This window comes from Myiozetetes cayanensis, unplaced genomic scaffold (assembly GCF_022539395.1).
Source record: "Myiozetetes cayanensis isolate MyiCay16 unplaced genomic scaffold, myiCay2020 scf1, whole genome shotgun sequence".
NCBI classification, from domain to species: Eukaryota; Metazoa; Chordata; class Aves; order Passeriformes; family Tyrannidae; genus Myiozetetes; species Myiozetetes cayanensis.
In genome coordinates, this window is record NW_026086604.1 from 17272682 (window position 1) to 17295453 (window position 22772).

At 35.2% G+C, this 22772-nt stretch overlaps 1 protein-coding gene across 7 annotated transcripts in view; it reads right to left on the reverse strand.

The window, feature by feature from the left end:
* OXR1 (oxidation resistance 1) overlaps positions 1–22772 on the reverse strand; it is a 259675-nt gene that overhangs the window by 24929 nt on the left and 211974 nt on the right. For all 7 annotated transcript variants that reach the window (XM_050305673.1, XM_050305663.1, XM_050305644.1 and 4 more), the window contains 4 exons: positions 20098–20282; positions 16271–17055; positions 12189–12357; positions 9077–9239 (listed from right to left, as the gene is read on the reverse strand). In XM_050305673.1, the coding sequence (XP_050161630.1) occupies positions 9077–9239; positions 12189–12357; positions 16271–17055; positions 20098–20282 (1302 nt within the window). The remainder of the gene's footprint in view (positions 1–9076; positions 9240–12188; positions 12358–16270; positions 17056–20097; positions 20283–22772) is intronic.

The following is a 22772-nucleotide window of genomic DNA, read 5'->3' on the forward strand; positions in this document are numbered from 1 at the left end:
TACACTGAAAATTACCAGAGTGCATTTACGATTAACTGGCTGGTGCTTCCTTCCCTTCTTCCCATACCAGAGACGAGACATTTCCCTTCTAAAAATAAAATGAGACTAAAAAAAGGAATGAAAAAGAAAAATATTGTTCAAGGCTGTTTGAAAGCATTCTCTGTACCTGCTGTCAGTTCCAGGCACAGGCAGAGCCCCAGGACACGCTGACAGGATGGTCTGCCAGACGCTCACGTTTGACTGACAAGGCAGGGAACAAATGAGCGACTGTACAGTAGGGGGATGTATCGCAAGTGATGACGGCACCGAAGAAGAAAGGTTTCCTGTGTTCAAGTGTGGTTGCAGAGCACTAGTTTGTTAAAAAGGCTAAAATATTTAAAGATACAGAGCAGTTTAATTGTTCTTACACAATACCGAAGAACACAAAAATAATCCCCAAGATCTGCCTGCAATATTCTGTTACAGCATAACTCTTCATAAACAAGTTCTAATGGTAACAAATTTGCATTCAATATTACGTTAATAGTTTGTCTTCCTTGTGTTGACAACTATATATAAACCCTGTCACCCATTTTTTAGAGTCCAGAACCACTTAGAAAAGCAGCAAGTGAAGATTTAAAATATTGTTTGAAAAACAGGTTTTGAAGCATTCAGAAGCTGTTAGCCTTGCAGCATTTTCATTTTGTAAGCTACAAGAAGAAAATGAATCCCTTTGCCTATAAGATAAGCTTGCTGTATGGGTTAAATGCTAGCCCTAGTAATAAAGTATTTCTGGAATCATGATTTAATTTTCTTTCCCTTAAGGAAGGATGTTTATTTAAACAGGCATGTGCAATAGTAAAGTGCCTAGCAACCGTTTGAGAACTTCCTTGTAGTAGCACTTGGAAGCTCTCTACCCCACACCCCCAAAAAAAAAAAAATCAAAACCTCCAGCTCAACCCCTCCCCCCTAAAAAACCAAACAAACCACCATCAACAAAAACAATCCAAAAACCTCCACACCACCCATGTCCCACATTCTGCATAAAAGTATTAAATAGGCCAGGGTAGCATCAGGGAGCATCACAACAACATTAAATAATTGCTCACTTGTTCTGTTGCAGTATGATCTAAGAGCCAAGATGTCCAAGCAGAGAAAGCCAGAACCAAAACTTGTATTTTACTGCAGCCTGTGTACTGAAAGAACTCACCTTGCACTAGTATCTCCATTCATAGGGATAAATTATTTTTCTTTTCAGTAAAACCTTACTCAGCAGCTGGTAACTTAAAGTAAATTGGTCCTAATTTACAAGAACTATTAAGGTGGCGATTCAAAACATTTTTATCACTAGGACATTGAAACTGGGATTTAGGAAATTCAAATATATAATAATATACTAGATACACAGTCAAATGGTGTAAGATTCCAACAGCACACCATATGACCATTTATGTATTTGGATTTATTTAGTTTGGTTTGTTTTTTTTTTCCTTTTTCCAAATAATAAGTGAACTAATATGGAGTTAAAACATCACTAAAACCTGGACAACTTTAAAACTGTTTCAAATAAGAATTATCATCAATATTAAAAATTAAATACAAGCTACAGACACCATCCCTCCTCTACCAAGTCTGGGAAATCTTAAAGGAATTGGAAGCACTCAGAAAAATTATTTCAAACTTTCTCTGAACATGAGACCTCTTAAGTCAGAAAGCAAAAGCTAGCCACACAACCAACTCCCCCCCAGCCTATTTTAGCTGTCATCTTTTTCCCCTTAAGAAAAAAGAGAAAATCCTCCCTAATACTTGTCAACATACTGTTTCCCTGAGACTGAGGGAGGAAGAAAAGAACCTGACCCACTGATCAATTTCTTGTTCTAGAACACTCAAACAATTCAAACAATTTGCTTAGAAGTTTTTAGCTTTTCTTAAAACATAACTGGTTTTTCCCTGAGCCTCTCAAAAGGATTTTGACAACTTACTCAAAAGAAAAGAGTAATAACTACTTTGTTATATCTGACAACTCACTTTTTCATTTATTTACAGCTGCAAAATTTAATGGGAATGAGCGCACCAGTAACTTTATCAGACTCCCAGCAGCCTGTTGTGATGCTCAGTCTTCCAGCTGGTGGGGGTTGCTGCTGCTGCAAACATCTCTGGGAGGGCGGTAGGAAGAAGGGCAGGAGATCTTGAACAGCACCGAGAAACACACAAATTGTAAAAGTGGCAAAAGTCCTCTCGTGACTGATCTCTTTTCTAGCCCTGTAACACTTTTTTACAAATAAGTGCAAAGATATGATTATATTAGTCAGAGAAAAAGCCCACATGAGCAATTTGGCCCCAGTAGCATCCCTTAAAGATGAATAAACTGCCCTTTTATTCTTTTGTGCATCTGTGGATTATACTGTCGATCTGTTAATTTGAATCAGAAGCTCATATCTTATTGCAATGAATGTAGGCCTTGCCATAAGAGTGCTTAATTACAGGATTCTAGGGGGGAGTACCAGCTCAGACGTGACATATGTGCAGAACCAGCACCAAACACTTGAGAGCATCCACCTATTTGCTACCTAGACAACAGAGCAACAGAAAATGTATCTAATTACATCGACCGATAATCTTATTGTCATTGTTAGTTTGTAACCAAGCTAAAGATCGCTACACAATCAATGTGCATAGTCCTTTCAGTAACTGCCCTTCACAACGTTGTTTCTTCTAATAAACTAATCTGTCTTGAAAAATACTAAAGTAGAAGCAGAGAAAAAGGAGAGTGCCAACAAATAAAGATACAACCAATGAAATGTCTTATTTCCACTCCAAATCAGTTACCTGGTTTACACCTTTTGCCACACCAGACTTCAAGCCATCAGCTGACAAGATCTCATAACCCTGAAAAAGGACAGTACCTATAGTAACTCCCTCCAACTTCAGTAGGGAGACTGGGCATCGGGTGTGGAAGAGTGTTTTTGCAGCTGGTAAGACGGCATTATTCTGTTTCAGCAAGCATCTAACAGCATCTTGATACCACAGCAATAGAAAAACTGTGATACTGAATTCTACAATACCTATATTTAATACTCATGCTTTTTGAGCAATATTACATTAGTATAAACTACTATATTTGCTGTGCTCCTTCCGTCTCAAGAGAGAGGTTATCCCAGAAGGATACCAGGGTTGGGGACAGGCTGGGGGGCATAATTACTCAGTTTATTTACAACTTGCTATTGATTCCACATGAAGAAGCCCTGTAGGTGACCAGGTTTTGTGCCAAAAAGTCACAAATGGGATACACTGAAAACAAGCATTCTCAAGCATCTCCTGAGAAGACTATATATGTGGTATACACAAAAAATAAGATTATTCTCAGAATTTAGTATTCCAATTTCAGAAGCAGCGTTTAAAATTGAGAAAAAACATAAATCAGAAGAACCAGACTGTATAACTCCAGTGCCTCAGTGCAATTCATTTGCATTTCTGACTGACAAAAAGAAAGTTTGTTTTTATGTTGTTGTATCATTTTTCCTAGGAACAAACAAATAATAAGCAATTACATTAGATTCACTTTCTGTAGCCCATCTACTTGTTAGAATGCATTTTTAAAAAAGATAACATTGCTATTTAATTACTCCTAGCAGGTATTTTATAGGCAGGATTATAATAAAAGCTCCAATCACCAAAGAGGACAAAAAACCCTGAAAGTTTTCTTATGTAGTGTTTAAAATAGCATTTTAATACACATCAGTGTAATATGACAGAAAACTCTGGAGTTATAACTTTGTAATAGTTTTAAAAATATTTTTTAGAGTAGTATTTTACAGCTCTGATAAGAAGCACTCTGTATGCTTACTCCTTTTATAATTTTAGAATATAAGTTGCCAAGAACTTAAAAATTAGGAAGACACCTGACTTAGATGCTCAGACCAGCTAAATCAACATCTTTGGAAGAAATTCTACTACATGAAAGAAAGGCAGTTTCATATTTTGATGCTAAAGCATACAAAAGTCACCTGAATCAAAGTCTGATTCTTACTGAAGATAAACCAGATAAGTTCTATTTGGTACAAAAAGCCTTTCAGATGACTGAGAAACAAGTACCAAGTTTAGGAGTAACGAGGTTAGAATGCAGTTGAATTTAAAAAAAAAAGTACAGGCTCCTATGAAGAACTACTACGTTGTTGTCTAGAACAACTGGGTCTTTGTAAAAACTGTTGCAGGTGGAGATAACATGGGATTACAGCTAACTGGAGTCTGTTTGCTTTCCCCTTTACAGGTACAAAACCCGTTAAATATTACAAAAGATATCTCCAGGAGTATCAACACAACATGTGCTAGCACAGTTTCTTAGTTGGTTGATAAAGTTTCCATAAGAACGGAAGTCTAATTTGAGAAGTCATCCTTTGCTTCCTGTCAACAGCTTAGGGAAAAAAAAAAAGGCAGCATTTTTCCATCACAGTTTTCCTCAGTATTTTCAGAGGTATGCTGACAGCCATTAAGAATCTCCAAAGGACAAGCTTTTTAGTTGAATGGTTCTGCTTTAACTCCTAGCAGAGGGACTGTCCCAAATCTCTATTAGATAGATGAAATAACCATCAATTACAATTCCATGTCCATGATTCCAACTACAGGACAGTTCCAAGTAATCAAAACCTCTGATTTTCACTTACAAGTCATATATAGATTCAAAATAGATTCAGCAGAGACAAAATAGAGCAGAGCAAGAAATATCCCATGCGTGAAGTTGAGAGACAGTACAATATTGCTGAAGGTAATTGCAAAACCAAGAATGAAAGATACCAATCTCTGCAAAGGGCATTCAATTATGTAAATAGACACCAGCCTCTCTCTTCAATCACAACAAATTAACAAACATTTCTAGTATTGCACACGACTACTGGAATTCAAGAGACTCATCCTCCAGTACAAGAGCAAAGCCTATTAAACATGCTGTGTTAATGCACAGCAACATCTGCATAGCAATACATTCGATTTCTTAACTGACAAAACATGATGTAAAAGCAAAATAACCATATAGCTTATATATCCAATACACTATCATAAAGAGACAACATTTCAAGAAACATATTGGAAAAATATTCTTATTTTGAGGACTATTAGCATGGTGCATCTTTACATTTAAATTCTGTGCATTGTTTCATTCAAGAAGCCTACAACTTCCAGGCTTCCTCATCTCTCTGCTGATCCAGTATTATCCAGCTTGTCATACAGCATTATGTTCATAACACATTTTAAAATGTGCAAGCAAGCAGCTGTTGCACTAGCATCCAAGCACTGAAGTGTACAGAAGCAAGTTTATAGAAAAATATGATGAAGAATATAAAAAACTTAATACAGCAGTGCATTCTAAAACTTCAATGTCTATTTTAATACAGAAATGTTATAGGGTACAGTCCAGATCCAATAAAGAACTTAATATCTGAAAAAGGTTTCAAGATAGGAATATTGGATGTAGGTGCTTATCTGACCATGAGAATCACTGTTTGTGATCTTCGTGTTTCTACAAACACATACAAATAGAATTAAGACACTCCAGAAGTTACAGTTTTGTTAGTAGTGAAAGGTTGAGTGTCTAAGCCAAATACCATTTCAGGAAGGCAGAACTTCACTTACAACTAATAGTCTGATCTAGTAAGCATTTTCAAACCACATCTCAAGTTCTAACAAATTCAGTTTGACAAGTGAGTTATTATAGAATACTGCTTTCCAGAAGTATTATGTCTATGTTTTCTACAGACATTTAATACACAAAAACAAAGCTGATTGTTATGAAATGCAAGTCCAGAACATAACACACTGTCTGGGAAAAATTCTTTGCAATTATCTATTAACTCCCATTTTGTTTCAGAAATTAACTTCCAGACAGCTTTAAATCAAACTAATTTCCTGTATTTTCTGAAAAATGAACAAGGTAATGAAAACAATAAAACAGTTGCACTTCCAACTTCTTTAAGTTTATGGGTCCTAAGACAACAAGTTTCCTGTTTTCAAATATCTTGTGGGTGAGTATTTTGTTTTACATGGACCTGAAGTATGACTCAGTTTTGAATAATGGCAATAAATGAGATCAAATGACAGGGAGAAGCTGGGGGAATGGGAAGACTCAACTCTTGTGAGTAACAATTATTCTAGTGCAGAGCAATTCATCTGTTTCCTTAACAGATTTCAGGTTTAAATAGGAACCTACTATATACACAAACTTGAACTAAAAAAGGAAACAAGATTAGACCATAAAGTATTGATAGTTGTTTCTGAGGCATTGCACAACAGAAGGAGTCTGCTTGCTATCAAGTCTTGCCATGTTTAGATGTAAGTACAGAATATGCTTTGGAGAAAGCCTTTGTTTATTAAACACAAACTACTATTCATTATTTATGCTAACACATACAGAAAGCCATTAGCACTTGAACTCAAGACACATCAAGTAAAAATGGAACACAATGGTAAATATACCTCTCTGTCTATTGTTCAGTACAGATGGTAAAAAAAAAAACCACCAAAAAACAACAAACCAAAACCAACACCAAAACACAGCTACATCAAAAAAACCCAGCAATCCCATACAACTCACAACACTCTTGTAAGCCCATTTACATAAGTACAAGATAATTACAGAATCAACCGGTTTGGAAAGATCTGAGGTCATCAAGTCTAACCCTTGATCCACTACCACCACAGTTACTAGATCATGGCACCAAGTGGTACATCCCATCTTATCTTAACCTCCAGAGACAGTGAATCCACCACCTCCCTGGGCAGCCCACTCCAATGTCTGATTACTCTCTCTGTAAAATTTTTTCCTAATATTCAACCTAAACCTCCCCTGGCACAGCTTAAGACCGTGCCCCATTGCCTTACTGCTGGTTGCTTGGGAGACTGATGCCCACCTGGCTACAACAACTCATTAACCCTCATTCATTTTTCTCTTTTTTTAAGACATTGTACAATGAGTACAGGCAGAACATTTCTGGAAAAGATACTCCACTACCTTAGTCTTTTGGTAGATTAACAGTACTTTGCAATTCATTTGCACATCAGGATGTTTTCCATTTCCTTCCTATCCCAAATTCTCCCATTCCTGTGATCTGAAGAAGGCAGGCTGTTTTCCAGCCCAATACCTAAAGGAAGTTTCCAATTATATTGTTCACCTGCTTAGATTGCTCTGGAGCAAAAGCTGACAGGAAAAGCTTGTTGGGTTAAAGGAAGTATATTGATTAAAAATAATGACTGAAATTCAACAGGAGTAATGAGTATGACAATAACAGCTACAATTTCCTATATTTACTGATACTTTCTAGCATATGTTAAAAGCCACTAAATGCAGTTTTATGTAATGACGAGTTGGACCATTTCGTACTGTCAAACATTTCTGAATAAAAAGTTAGATTTTAACAGCTTTCAGATTTATGCTTGAAGTCAGAGAACTCACATTACTCAAGTCAAAATGCACAAAAGACCATACTAGCATATTTCCTGTATTTGCATAACATCCTTTTTATCAAGTTATCCATCTCATTAATCACACTAACTTCTAAATCCAGAAACTATTTGATATTATTAAGAAACCAACCTTGACATAATTTCACATAACACATAGAAATTACAATATTTTTGAAATATGTTTTCTACAACTGTTTCCAGAGAAGACCTGAATAAAGGCTTAAGCCATGGCTTCATCCTACGGTAAGTAACTTACAGATTTTAGTACTTGCAGAAAATGGATTGCCTCAAATATCTTTAGAAACAGCTTCTAAAAATTTACAACACTTAATCATGAATACAAATTTTCACTGTTTTCTGTGGAAATTATTTTGTACTTATATTAATGTGTTAAGTTACTGAAGAGCTCATTAAGAGACATTCTGTGCTTTAAACCATAATATTGATCACTTTTCACTGATCCTTATATTCCAAAAGGTCAAGTTTTAAAACATCAATACTAATAAAGGTTTTGAGCAGGAGTCAACACCAAAAAAACTGCTGGCAAAAGTACTTAAGCAAAACATGCTGAAAATATGAAGGTTCAGAAGACATTTTTATGATACTAATTTCAATGTCTCAAAGCCAAAATGTTTAATGCAAAATCACTGAGCAGCAGAGTGTGTTTTGTAACCACAGACTAATACTTAACCTAAGTAAGTTTGAAGTCAGAGTTCTGTGATTCTACATTTTGGAGCTAAGCAGAAAACTATGACCTATAATTAAGACTATTGTAGTTCTTAAAGATTTCTTTTACCCTCTACATAAAATATAAGTGTAGACTTCCTTAATTTCAATGTGCTTCATTGCAGGGTGGGGGTAGGGAGAAGAAAAACAGAAGATCAGCCTACAGTCAGAGATGGCAATTGCTGTCCTGAGACTCAAACAGTGCTGATGGGATACTTCCACAATATATATATATGACAAGAATCATCAAACTTTGACCAAGACTTGAAGGTACAAGACTACAAGTGCTATAACTGTATGTACACTACAAAACAAAACCATGTAGACATGTAAAGATGTGTCCATAGAAGCACAGTGGACACAGATTCACATGAGAGAAATGTGTTTGTTATAAAAAAGTTGAGACAGTTCCAGTTACAATTCATTTCTCAAGTTCATTCAATGGTGTCTTAATGCACGAAGAAGTTATAAGTGACAAATTATTTAGTGAATTGTTGAAACAAATAGTCTCTTCCCTTTTATATTGCCCCATCCCTTTTTTTTTTTTCAGTCTTACCAATAAATACTGAACATTCTAGATACAGGAATAATAAATACCAGAAAACTGTCAGTTTAACAGACTGAAAATTATGTCTGCTTCATCAAAATTGCAACTTCTTTGCTGTACTCACATTCCTTTCACTTGGAGTTTTAAGTTACAATTTGCTTCATAAAAAAATGACTTGAAATTGTGAAATGTTGCCCTGATGTTAGAGCAAAGCATTAGGATGGCATAAATTAAACTGTCATGATCACAATAATCAGACTAATATAGTATATTGCTTTTGGTTTTCTTCTTGGAAAGTATTTAACATTATCTTTTTTAATACTTTCATAGGAATATATTAAAGTAATATTTGACACTGTTCTTCCTTACCTCCCACTCTTTAGCAGCATCTTCAGTAGTAGATTCTTCACTAGTTTCAGGCTCTTCCTTCTTTTTTACTACTATAAATCCAGGTTCCCGAAGAGACTCCCCAGTATCTTCTGCATATATCTCTGGACTCCACTGGATAAAGAAGACATACAAGTGATCTGTCCTAGAGAAATCAAGTAATGATACAGAGAAGAAAAATAAGATAAGTTTTGCGATCTTTTGGATCATGTCTAATAATATGAACTATTCAAGGTTAAAATGAAAATACTTACTATTTCATGTTTTACTAGGTATTAGAGACATATTTGAAAAGAACTAGTTAGATTTTTTTTTTAATTATATGAAGCTGGCACTGGAGGAAAAACAGGAAGCAATTTGGTAATGGATTAACTCTGATTTCATATTCAAGTACAGGCTTTCAACCACTTCTGTCCCATTGGAAATCTCTGCTTACATTGAAATAACTTCCAAAATAAAACACTAAGAATTTTTTATTTTATTTAAAAGGAGTTACATATGAACAAACAACACCTGCATTTAAAGATGTCTGTATGTCTGTTTTCCCTACTCCTGAAGAAGGGCTGAACACTTCTAAGACATATAACCAAAGTTATACAGATTGTGAGAACTACTACTACAGACATGAGGGAATAAGGCTGAAAACATACAGACTATTCTGACTGCAGTAAGTATCTAGATTCAAAGTTACCTTGTTTTAAGTTACCTCCCACAAATGGCATGGTTCTCCATTTGGAAGAGTAAAATAACCAAATTCACAGAAGAAAGTTATTTGCAATCCTACTAGATGTCAGTCTGTACTGTTTAACTATTTCCTGCAGGTGCACAGACAGAGCACTAAAAAAAAGGACCTGCAACAAATCAACTAGTATCTCTTCGTGGTGGAAAAGAGACTCAGAGCTTTATGGCTCTGGTTACAAGAATATGACTAGTCCTTATGTCTCTCTTCAGAGATATTCACTACAGTGGATCTGCATACTGGATTAGCATAAAGAACAATATCTGAACATCCTCCCCCCCCGCCCCTAACTAAATCCTTGCAAAACTGAATAGTGGAAGAACTCCAAGAGCAATAATGTCTCTCAAAACTGCCCTAAAGGGATACTGCACATAGGTGTGTAGTAAGAGTCTCTAAACAGCATCAGTTAATCAGTTACCCTTGTTAAAATTAAGGTTCCTGGACAACACTGGTGAAAGGAAAAAGAATTTCTCTGGCAGTAAGAGAGAGTAAAACATTTCAGATGCATAAAGTTAGATAAATTCTTTTAAAGAAGTCAAAACAAGAAGATGCAGACCTCATGCACTGAATGAGGTATCAATTTTAAGATGCCATTCTCAAGCACTTGGAATTGTGTATAATTATAGCAGCTAAAAAAGGCACATAAAGCTTGATGCTTATGGAACTCAAACACTTCTTCCCAGACTATCTCATTTGACATTAAGAACACTGAAATGATGCAGGTTTGTCAGGTACCAACTTTTCTCTCCTACCACTAGGTGAAAAAGACAACTGGATTGACACTAAGTACTTTTACCTGTGCCGAGTATCACTCATCAAGGTTAACACCAAATCAAAAAAACAAACCCAATATTTTGTGTACAAAAAACACAGGACACACATTAAATGAATAAAGAACTGATACTATACTCTCCGTGCAGTTAGAGAGAGACCCTTTATAGGTGGAGTAATTTCCAATGAGATCAGATACAGACTAAGAACCATCTTCCAAAATAGGTGATAAACTCTGCTTTATGCTGAAGTACTTGCTCTGCTACATTAGAAAATGAACTAAAGAGACAATCATTTTAATTAACTGAGCTAGACATCACTGTCATACATGAAACATTTATCTGTTTTCAAATTGAATATTATACTAATAGAACAAGCAAATTTGAGTTGATTGTAACCACAAGAGGATACCTGGCCTGGACAGGATTAACTACACCAGAATCAGTGTGACAAGACATTTGACTCAAGAATTTGCATCATCTTCTCCACTTAAGAGGAAGCAGGGGGGATGTTAAAAAGTGGGCTATTGATGCACTAGCACAGACTCAATTCTACCTGTTGGATAACTTGAATACTTTGATGTAATTTCAGTCTATTATGCATTTCTATTCACAGTAGACATGAAAAAAAAAGACTACTGCCTTTCTTGTTGCAACCAACTTAAGTATGAAACGATTATGTTTGTAATCAACCTTTTCTCCTTTAGATTAAAGAACCCCACTTACTTCTAATTTTCTTTATATGTTACTCTTTCTAGGCATTAATTAGTCTTGCTGTTTTCCTCTGGCTCTCTCCAATTGATCCATATCTGTCCTCAACTGCAGTGCCTCAACTGGACATTCTATGCCATTCAGCTCAAAAGAAAAGATGGAGAAGTGACTTGATCATTGTGAGTAGGTATTTATACAAGATGATAGCTGAGAGCTTTTGCTTTCTTTCTCTTCCCCCCACTCTTTGCAAAGGATGTAATACCCCCAAAAATCACGTTCAAGTTGAAAATAAGCCATAGTTTCCTAGTAAAGATCATTTCTGAATACAAGACTGTAAAAGCGAGCATGGACATTTTACATCTTTGAGGGCAATAAGTTTCGATATTTCTCCAGCAGACGTACTTCATTTGCTTCCTGGAAACATTTTATGTTCCATGTATGAAGATAAGACAAAAGAGTCCTAGCTAGCTCTTCTGAACTCAGAGCTCTACGAAGTAGAGAGAATTTTAAGGAAGTTTCTAAATAACAGGAAGCACAGGTAATGATAATAAAAACTTTGTTGCAGAACTCACTTCCTCCACCACACAACACTTACTTGAATCTTTCAGTAATTATTTGCTACAAACAAAAGTCTAAATAATTCCTTGAGAAACTATTGGTTGAATCGACAAGTAACTCAAGCAAATCAGTAAAATTTCAGTAAGGTAATGAGGTATTCCAGTGGCAAATACAAGCCAACCAACAATATCCTCAGATGCTGGCCATTTTTTATGATGCTTTATAGATACGGTCACCAAAAAATTTTGAATGGTGAAGAAAAATGAAGCTCAAAGACCTATTGCAAAGTGTTGATTGTCACAGTTTACCTCCTTACCTTTCTTGTGGAACAGCAAACCAGTACTCATGTTTTTTGTCCCTCTGTGCATACTGTTGCATTGATGCACTTGCTTGAGAAACAAATGTTTTTCTCATGGGTTTTCCAACCCTGAGAAGCAGAAACTTGTGAGATCGATGTCGTCTTTTCTCTTTTGTAACAGAAGACCCTATTAATAAAGAAAGAGTAAGCTATCCACAATGTACAAAAAAGCTTAACAAAATCACTAACTAATTTTGTATTAGGCAGTAAAGGTATATAGGACACTTATATAAACAAGTAACGGGAGACAGGGTAACATAAGTAGTAATAATTACCTATTATGTAAATTGCATCAGCAGAATATACTTCAGAGTACAACACATTCAATAACTGTAACATTCATTTCTGGAGATCACATTATGATAGAATTTCATCCATGACTGAAAGTATTCAGAAGGTATTCTCAAAGCATTCCACTCACTGAATCAGACAACCCTCCCACTATTAAACAGATATCCCACATACATGCAAAAGATACAATGTTAAATATGTACTTTGGCTTGATTCACACATGTCAAACCTGTTCATTACTTTTCATTTGCAACAGGCAAAGTTCTAACACTACTAATACAGGATTAAGATTAATTTTACTTTATTAGCTATACCAAAGACCTCAATGGCATGAACACTACCTCAGGATGAAGTATAGTGGATATTGCAGTACAGGTTTTTCCCTCCAGCAGTATATTTAATTAAACTAATAGAGTTATATGATTACCCTCAAGGTCTGCATTGTCATGTCAGCACAAGGTAAAGCAAGAAGCCTTCTTAAAATTGTTTCTTTACTAGACCAATTGCTCAAATCCTCCAACTAAAAGAGAATTTTATAAAGGAAGGAAGGAAAAAGTAAATTTAAGAGTTTTTATTAGTTATGACAACAAAGGATTTATCCTACCTCTGGTATTAAATGTACATACAGATTATGTTCTAGTTACCTAGGACACTCATCTTTTCTTTACACCTGAAGATCTCCTTCAGTTTCTATGCAGACCAATGATCCACTAAGCACATAAAACACCACCTTCTTGATCTATAAACATTGCTACTGTATCTTTTCTCAATCAGATTTTCAGCAGAGAGTTTAGAATAGCACCACTCCCAAAAAGAATATTTTTTCCCAGTAACTATTTACATGCGTGCCTCCTAATTTTCAGTCAACATTTTCGAATTATACTTGCTGTATCATCATCATGGCTAGGCTTCGCGAACGAAGATTTGAAAGGGCTCTACCCACGCTTGCTACAAGCGCGCTGATGGCTAAAAAGGCCAATGCGAGATAGACAAGTCCGGTTGCAACTTGCTGTATAGAGTACGGTAAATTAGTCATAACATGTGTTATTTGCAAGTATTTTATAAATGTGTATGCTCAAAGGTAAATTGTCGGATTTAAAAAAAAAATCACTAAAAAGAAACAAAAAAGACAGTTTCATAGGTCTGACACATGAACTTTGTGGCAGTGTTATTAGATAAGTACTCCTAAAATGACTTGATATTTGGTATTTTGGTCCTTCAGATGCAGCAGTTTAGAACTTCCCTGAGCTCAGAGAAGTGGGATTATACAGTTCCAGCTAGCAGACAAAATAAAAAAAACAATTTAGCCCTACCCCCAAGTCTCAAAAGGACTATTTAAGATGCTCTTTTTTTCCTGTGTTCTCCAATATCTGCTTGTATATTTGATACAGACTTAATGAGAAAAGATTTCAGCAATGGCTATTGCGTGTGTCATGCTTCTTGTTTTTCCTTTCAATCTCTGCAAATATTCATCTGACTAAGCAGCAGACATGCTATAAATGGTATTTCAGCTTGTTTATACACACAGCAAACTATAGACCATTACAGTTTCTCCAAAGTACCAACTACATCTAGCTTTACTTCAGTCCAGTGGTTAACATAAGTGTCCATAAAAATAGGAGAGTACAACAGAGTCCTGGGTTATAAAAATTGAAAATTTTGTTATTCTAGTCTACTCATAGTTATCTACTTGTATTTTGTCACCTGTTCACTATTCAGAAGAAATAGATCATTAATTCCAAACTCAGAAACATCTGACCTCTGCAAAGATCAAAAAATAATAGTTCCCCAAACCTTAAATGCTCAAAACTCCCACAGAAGAAAAAAAATTCAATGAAGTCCTTGATGTATAAAAGAGATAAAAAGACTATCTTGATAACTTAATGATCCAAAACTCATAGTATGACTATTTCAGAGTTTTATTCTGACTGCATTTACGGTATTTAAAATTTTAAATGACCTAATATTTTTAGTGTCCTACTGTTAATAGACTTCTCGTATTTAGTCTAATGGCTTTCTAGAGTTAAACAGCAGATCTATGCTTTTACCTTGGTTCTATTTAATTGTACCAGTAGAAGCTTCACCAAATCTATCTAGATTGCAAAATATTAATTCTAAATTTACTGGTTTATTTCATTCTGCTCATACAGCATGCAAGAATAACAAACATGTAATAATTCCTATGGAAGTTGAATGCAGAATTGGTACAAACCTCCAAAAAGGAACCTGTGCTTTCATTTTTTTTTCTTTCTACTTTACCCGCTCATACTTGAGCGAGGTTGTAACACCAGGTGCAGAAGGTTTCTCTTCTATGAGACTCTATGCAGGCACTATTTGGTTATCTGTGTACATACTCTGTGAATGTACAGATCATATAAGACATGGAAAACCTGCAGTTACTATGATAAAATATTTTAGAAAACCAAAACTAAAGCACTGAATGCAACCAAATTACAAATAATATTCAATTGTAAGAAAAGCAGCAGTTATGGCAAAGAGCACTTAGTACTTGTATTATAAATTTTATAAGTCACAACCAGCAACTACTGCTAGCTGACATATTTGCCAGAAGACTACTTTTACTATTTAAGGCATAAGAGGTAGAACTTATTACAGAATGATGCAACCATTCACCTGTCTCAAATGTCAAAATTCAGTTACTTCCTTAACAGGAGAAAAATAAAAATCAAAACAAAGACAAAATCAACAAAAACTATTACACCAGATTCTGAAGTGTAAGAAATTTCTATCAACCAAAGAATGTACCTCTCTATTAAATATAATTTTGACTTTTAATTCTTGACGTAAAAGATTTGACCTTCAAATGCACTTCACATCTCTTTAATGCCTCTCACACAGATTTTTTCTAGTCCCCCAAAGTGTTGCACAATTAAAACAACTAGTTAATTTATCTCCATTAGTAAGATAGCAAGGCATCAGAAAGTGACCTACGAATTTTTTAAAAAGCAAAATCAAATACACACAAAGGCAACATTTTTCTACATGAAAAAACTTCAACAGACCTTCAGGATAACTTCCAACTAATCATTCCAGTTCCTGATCTTTGCAGAAGAATAAAAGTACTCAAGAAATAAAACGTAGTTGTTCACTATATCCATAATATTAGTTTCTTATCTAGCTCTTATTTGTCTTAAGAAATGCTTTTTGGATACTTAACCTTGTTCTAGTCACCATAAAAGTATGACAAGATGCAAGTGAAACAACATTCTTAAAGTATCAAACCCAGTGTTAAGACTCTGGTGTTTGTTGCTCACACCATAAACCTTAACCACAAGGCAGACGTGCCATAAATAACCAATTAATTCCCCAAAATTCATTCACACACATGTACACTGTGATCAAAATTTAAGTGACAGCTAGATGATTGCTAAAGAACATTTTTCATTGTAAGCTGTATAGTGGCCAATGCATCATAGACCTGATTTTATAGGTTTGTTTACATCTACCCTACCAAGATATTGTGATTTAGTATGACCAGAGATACAATTTCAATGAGGAAAAGTTACAGTAACCAATTTATTTGCATTCTCAGTTTCCTGAGTAATATTTTCTCCACTACTTGATGTGGTTTAACTTTGGTGTTTCTTCAAGCCAATGAGAAACACAAATGATATGTGGGGAGATGTGCCACAGAGAATGAAAAAGTGCAAAGAGTCTATTGAACTGTAGGGTGATACTATGTAAATCCAAAGGCTAGCACTGTATCCATTAAATACCCACTGACTCACCTTCTAATCGCCCATCTCCTGCAGACACAGTTTTCTGACTCACTTCTTTTTGTGAATCCTGTTGCATGTTTTCTCTTTGTTGTTTTGTTTGTTGCATAGTGTGGGTCTTCCAGAGTTTGCGGAGTTCTTCAACTTCTCTCTCTGAGTCTTGAGTTTGCTCTCCCACTACTTTTCCTCCGTTAGCTGTCTCTTTCTTTTGAGAGTCTGTGGTATCTTCACAAGGTGGACATTCCTCTTCCTTCTCATTATCTGGTTCTTTTCCTAGGGAGGAACCTTGATCCCTGTCAGCTTCTGCCTCTTTGCCATGCTCCTCACTACCGTGTGATCTCTGCAATGATTGCTGGGGGACATCTGTAGTATTTTCAGGAGGTTCTCGTCCCCCCTTTACAGGCATTTTAGCACTTTCTGAACTTAAGTGGGTACCAAACTGTTTAGTATTTACAGCCATTTCAGCACTGGGCTTTAAGTCACTGGCAGCTTCATTTGAGTCTGAAATGACTGTTAAACATTCAGCACTAGTCTGGTTTATTGTTTGGACAGATTCTGATGATGCTCCAGAAGATTTATCTTGTCGAAGCTCATCTGAGGAAACAAGTTCCTCACGTATGGGAGAGAGTTCCGATTCTGTGAATACATCTTCTGAAAGAGACTCCTCTGTGCTCCTGGGGGCAGTACTAGCACTGTCATTGCCTGTATCCCGCATCCTGGAATCCATTTCATCTGTATTGCTCTTTGCAGATTTCTTGGAATGGCAATGTTCTCTTACTGACAGCTGTTCTACATCTCTGTTGGGCAAATAAGAATGTTGTTTTAACATTTGTTACGCCTTTTATATCAAGTTCATTTCTTTATTAAGTTTAGTTTAAGCTCTTAAAAAACTAACTCCAAAAAACACTTAATCCAGAGCATTGGTAGTAAAGAAATATAACACTAACAGTAAATATGGTAGACCTTTTGCCAGCATGACATAGCTAGAACTTCCCAATTCATGATGTTACTTTCACAAGGAGAAGCTCTCCTATGAAACCAACTAGATTGTTTGAGGCACTTAGAGTATAAAAATAAAATAAAAGTCAAAGTAAAACCAACAAAAAGCTACACACAAACATAACCTCTAAAGGTAAAAGCCATCCACAATCTTGTAAGTTTTGTCTACCAAAGAGGTCAGTACAGTTGTGCAGATTTGTCCCACCCTATGAGGAAGTTGTCACCTAGCTTACAGGTAAGAAGTGAATGGTAGAAGTCATCTGGTCTAAATTTAGTTAAGTCAGTCAATGCAGAACAACAAGAACCATCAACATAGATGTTACTATTCTGCCCATGGGAAATACCTAAAAAAGGTATTCAGCAGGTACCTAACTTTGAAGATACCACTGTTTGGCAAAATAAACACCAAGCTACTTGTACAACTGAAGATTCTGATAAATAACAAGTAAAAAGCAAGCACAAAAACTTATTTTCCCCATAGCAAATAGTCTTACTCAAATCTGCCTTTCAAGATGAGCTAACCAGAAATTCTATGAGTTTTAGAAGAGGAGGACAAGAAAGGTGCTATAAACATGCTCAACTGCATCTACAGAACTCAAGGTTTTCCCTTGTTGTCAAAAAAACCCACGAGCAGTACACAACCTTCATAAATTCTCATGCTTAAACATACTCTTGGCAAGAGTTCTCAGTGTCAATTTATTTGCTATCACAAGTCCATCACCTCTTCTATTACATATTATTAAACACTTTAAGACGCTTGTACGTTAATTTTGTATCTTGAAGGATAATATATTCACTCCACAGTTCCATAAAACTTTATTCAGTTAGGTCATATTACTGAGACTGTGGGAACTCAGGATGTTTTTGCAAAGTTTATGCACTCTTATTCAAGATGGAACTGATATTATGCTTCTGCTGCTGGAGTAATTCTGCATACAAAGCATTTAGGTTAGAATTTAGAATTTTTTACCTATTAGACTGGGCCATTTCCTTGATTTTTCAGGATTACTCTGGTAATAAGTGCTTTTATACAAGCACACCCTAAGGCTCATGAAATCCAAGGCATCTGTATGTGGTCAGATTTTTTTTGTCCAGCTTCAGCATAGATTGGGGCTTACATATAGAAACCACACAACACAAAAGTGCAGTTTTAAGAACCAAAGAATCCATCATGTTCATGATCATTTTCCAAATCAATAATCTTAGTATTAAGATTGTTTTCCCAAATTTAAGTAGGTTTGATGGTTGGTAAAATTGGGAGAAAAGAGGGTTAATTGTAACAATATTTATTTTTTATATTTATATTTCTCACTCTCAGTGAGAAAACATGATTTAAGTTTCAAATACCTCAAGACAAGGTCTTGTCAGATCAGTGCTGTAGCTGTTGGGACTTCTGTTTTCACAGACTTATTTTACCTCAAATTTACAAATATACCTCAAATTTTTTATGAGGCTAAGATAAAGTACTGGGACTGAAGAAAATGCTAGAAGTATTTTATCTAATAGTTTATAGAGTTGACAAGAAAGATACATCTGATTGGACATACAGGGCTCTGGGTGCGCAGTGTGACGTTTTATTAACAGACATGTTTTCATTCCAAATCCATTCCTATTATAAACAAAACAGAAATTATGTGCTACAGGAGCACAAAAATCTACAGGGCATGGAAGTTAGATTTGTAAGTCATTAACAAGCTAAACACGCTAGAAAAAAAGTTGTTTTGCAAGTGCAGTATCATGATTGAGACAGGTAGGTTAAAAAGAGTCATCTAATTTTCCTTATCTTATTCCTTCCACTGTACACCAATTGAAGTAGGAACTGTGAGGAACTTTTTAAAACTCATTCTGGAAAATAAACTTCCAGAAAAGCAATCGTGTTGAAAGCATCACCATTCTGTATCAAAAGCCCCAAAGTACTTCTGCAGCAATATGTACTTCAGTTGCTCTTTCAAAAGATAGATGACTTCAGGCACCCAAGACATCATTTCACTACCAGGTCTATGCCAAAACTGAACTTAAAATGGTAGGAGGCAACTTAAATACCTGGATGCCCAGAAGTAGTAAGATTATTAAGAAAAATGTGTTTAGTGTATTACCTATAAGAACTGTAAAATGGTATTTTTCAGAGTTCTAAGTACCTATACACTTTAATTAAAATAGTTGCATTTAAGATTTACACATCAGGTAAACAGATTTACACTCATATCTAGACAACTCTACCTTGGTTAAAGGTAGATAGTCATGGTAGTGTGCAAATGTTTGTGCTTTATGGCCTGAAATAGGTAAAGGAGGCCCTTACCTAATTATTTTTTTAAAATCCTTTTTGGTTTTTAAAGACAAAATTTATCCTATTTCTGGGAACAGTATAAAAATTAGGCAACAGACAGAATTGAACAAAAATTTTTAATAATGTTGTTTAAAGTTGATTTTAAATGCCTGCCGGGCTAAACACCAGTGATTAAAGCTCACTGATGCAAATTCACTGTTTACTCCAAACAAGGTTACACCTAAAGGTGAATATGTAGCCCCTCCTCTAGCCAAAAAGGGAAAAAATATATTCCTAGTCCCATGAAAACATACACAGATCTTACAAAATGAGTCTTACAACCATTTATCAGAGGAACAAGAGTTTGAGAAGCAAGTGAAAAATGGCAAACAATGGAGATTCACACCTAAGACTTTTCAAGTTGTTCTTTTCAATAGGGTCTTTCCAAGCCAACCTTTGATGTTCTTTCTTAACATGGAAAAGAAGGAGAACGCTCATTTGCTAGTTATGTATGGCCAACACATGGCTACAGTTCAGATTTACTCAAAGCTTTACAAATACTATTCTATCTTACATGCTTAATGACTCCTTAATTTTGCTGTCCACAATTTCCTTATACAGAGCAGCTGACATCACTTCTTCCATTGGACACATGATGCCATACTCTTCACAGCCGTTCTCTTGGACCAGAGGATCCATTTTATGAGGATCAAACATTATATTATTTGGCGTCACTAGCAGCACACCATTGACCGTACCCTAAAATGAGAGGGAAAAGAAGTGGTAATTTTTCTCCTTCATATATCAGCTTCTTCTCCATTTTTTTGGTAGGAAGAAGGTATGTTTTGGGTTTTTTTTAAGCATCTTTATATTTAGGAAATCTGATACAGTTTCTTATGTTTTGCAGTCATGTAGAAATGTAACTTTTTCTGAGGAAGTAAATTAATGCCTCCTATTCTCCCCAAAGAAAAGTTTTGTTCCTCGCAACTAGTCAATAACTGGTTTCAGTAAAATAAGAAACCCTTGCACCCTAATGAATACACTAAACATCTCCTCTGCAGGTAAGAAGACATCCTTCCCAGATAATCACAGGGCTTAACTAGTAGGTCTGCACACATTTTCAAGCATCATCTAAAACCTGACTCTTAACTCTTGTCACTTTCTGCTATTTAATTGGAGAACAGAAAAAGGAAGACCTTCAAAATTGTCATTTATCTTCATTTTCTTTACACAAAAAATAACACAGTAGCCAACACAAGTCATCTAACTTAATGGACCTGTTAACCAATTGGACAAATATGTTTACAGAATGAAACTAGAATAAAAAATACTAAAGATTTTTAAAGATGCAACTTTGGATGGATTTAATCACAATGATATTGCTACAGGACACGAAGCAGATTTTAACTTTGAGTACAAAAAATGTTAGCATTGCTATTCATATTATGAACTGTAGCATTCTTATACAATCCAGGTGTAAAAACAAAGGTAATTTACAATATGTTGAACTTTTTTTTAAACAAAAGTGTTCGAAACATATGCAAACACCAACATCAGTTGCCTGCTACAGAAATTCATTTAACTGTTAAAACGACAGAGTTTAAGCTAAAACTGTGAATTGGAGAAAATCAAGCTTTAAGTAGAATGACAGGGATCCTTCAATCACAGATCTTGAATCCTAAAGACTACAAATCTGGACAGACTTTCAAAACTTTCATGCAAGAATTGGAGAAGAGTCACTTCATGTACTGTTGAAACTTATCAGGAAATTAATAAATATTCAGCTTACTGACAAAACATTCACAGTGATTACAAACATTGTGCATTGGGGGGGATTGTTTGTTTTCAGTTTTGTTTCAAGAAGACATTTTAGGGCAGCATGAAATACAGCTATAATCCCTCCCAACTCCAGAAATTTGTTCCCAGGTGACAGCTGACAACCTTCACAGGAGAAAAATGAAGATGCCATACAGTAAAAAGAAAAATGCAAGTTATAAAAAATTCCAACTAAAAATAGTTTTAAAGTCTACAACAATGAGCAATGGTATTCTTAGTATGGAGAAAGGTAAAGATCCTCAAAAGCAGCTCCAGCATCTAGATGTGATTCCTTTTAGTAGTTCAGTGCCTAGTCAGGTTTTATATGTGTCTTTTACAGTCCAATACATATGCTCAAGACTTTGAAGTAAGCAGATTGTATTTACCTAATTCCAAGGTGTTTAAGATATTGAAAAAAATTGTCACTGGAATTTCTTTCCTAGCACTGTATTGTGGAAATAGACTTCCAAGGTGCAAAAAAGACTTCCCAAGAGGAGGACTGTCAAGAGAAGTCAACATCTTGTTATATCCACTGTAGTCCAGAAAACAAATTTAACATGACTATAAAGTCAGTTCTTCTCAGGACAACTCCTTCTCTTTAAATAAATACTACTTCTGTGAATTCAGTACATAATAAAAAATTTAAAAAAAAGCAGCACCATTTTTATATCTGAGTTCTTCAATTAAGGGCCATACATGAAAGTGAAATTTTATTAATATTCTATAGATCTGATCCAGAAAAGACAAGGTCACAGCTTGATGGCACCTGGATTAGATGATCACTGTAGGTCACTTCCAATCAAAATATTCTATTCTTTTACTACCCACATGTTACATGTGGGAAAGAAAACAGTTCTAAATACTATACAATACCTGAGACAGAAATCTGAATAATCATTATAAAGGGAAGATTAGAGCCAAACTAATCACACTGATGTGCCCCCATATATGAAGATTGGGTAGTTCAGTAAAACATACTTTTAAGAAGGTTTGAGAGGAATCCTGACAAGAGCTTTTTAGAGAGAAGTTTTTCAAAGAAAAGTTCTCTAAATAAATCCATTACATTCTTGAACATGCATGGTTGAATAAAAATTGTAATTCATGATGCTTTTATCATAAAGATAACTATTTTATTCTTTCTTTCTTGTAGAAGTTTTGAATGTCAGTGCCCTCCTTTTCACTTAATGAACAATACACTTGTGCTTTCTGTGCTCTAATTTCCAGGTTGGTGGTTTAGGTTTTTTCAAGACTTAGTATAAGTAATTTCCCTTACCTACTCTTTTTCAAAACAATTCAAGTAAACTAGCAAATATAAAGAATGAAGAATTCACACGTCCTCTACTAGTTTCAGTTTCAATCAAACAGACTGTTTAAGATACCTTTTTCTGCCTCCAAGGAACAGTGCAAAGAATGAAAAAAACCTAGAGTAGCACA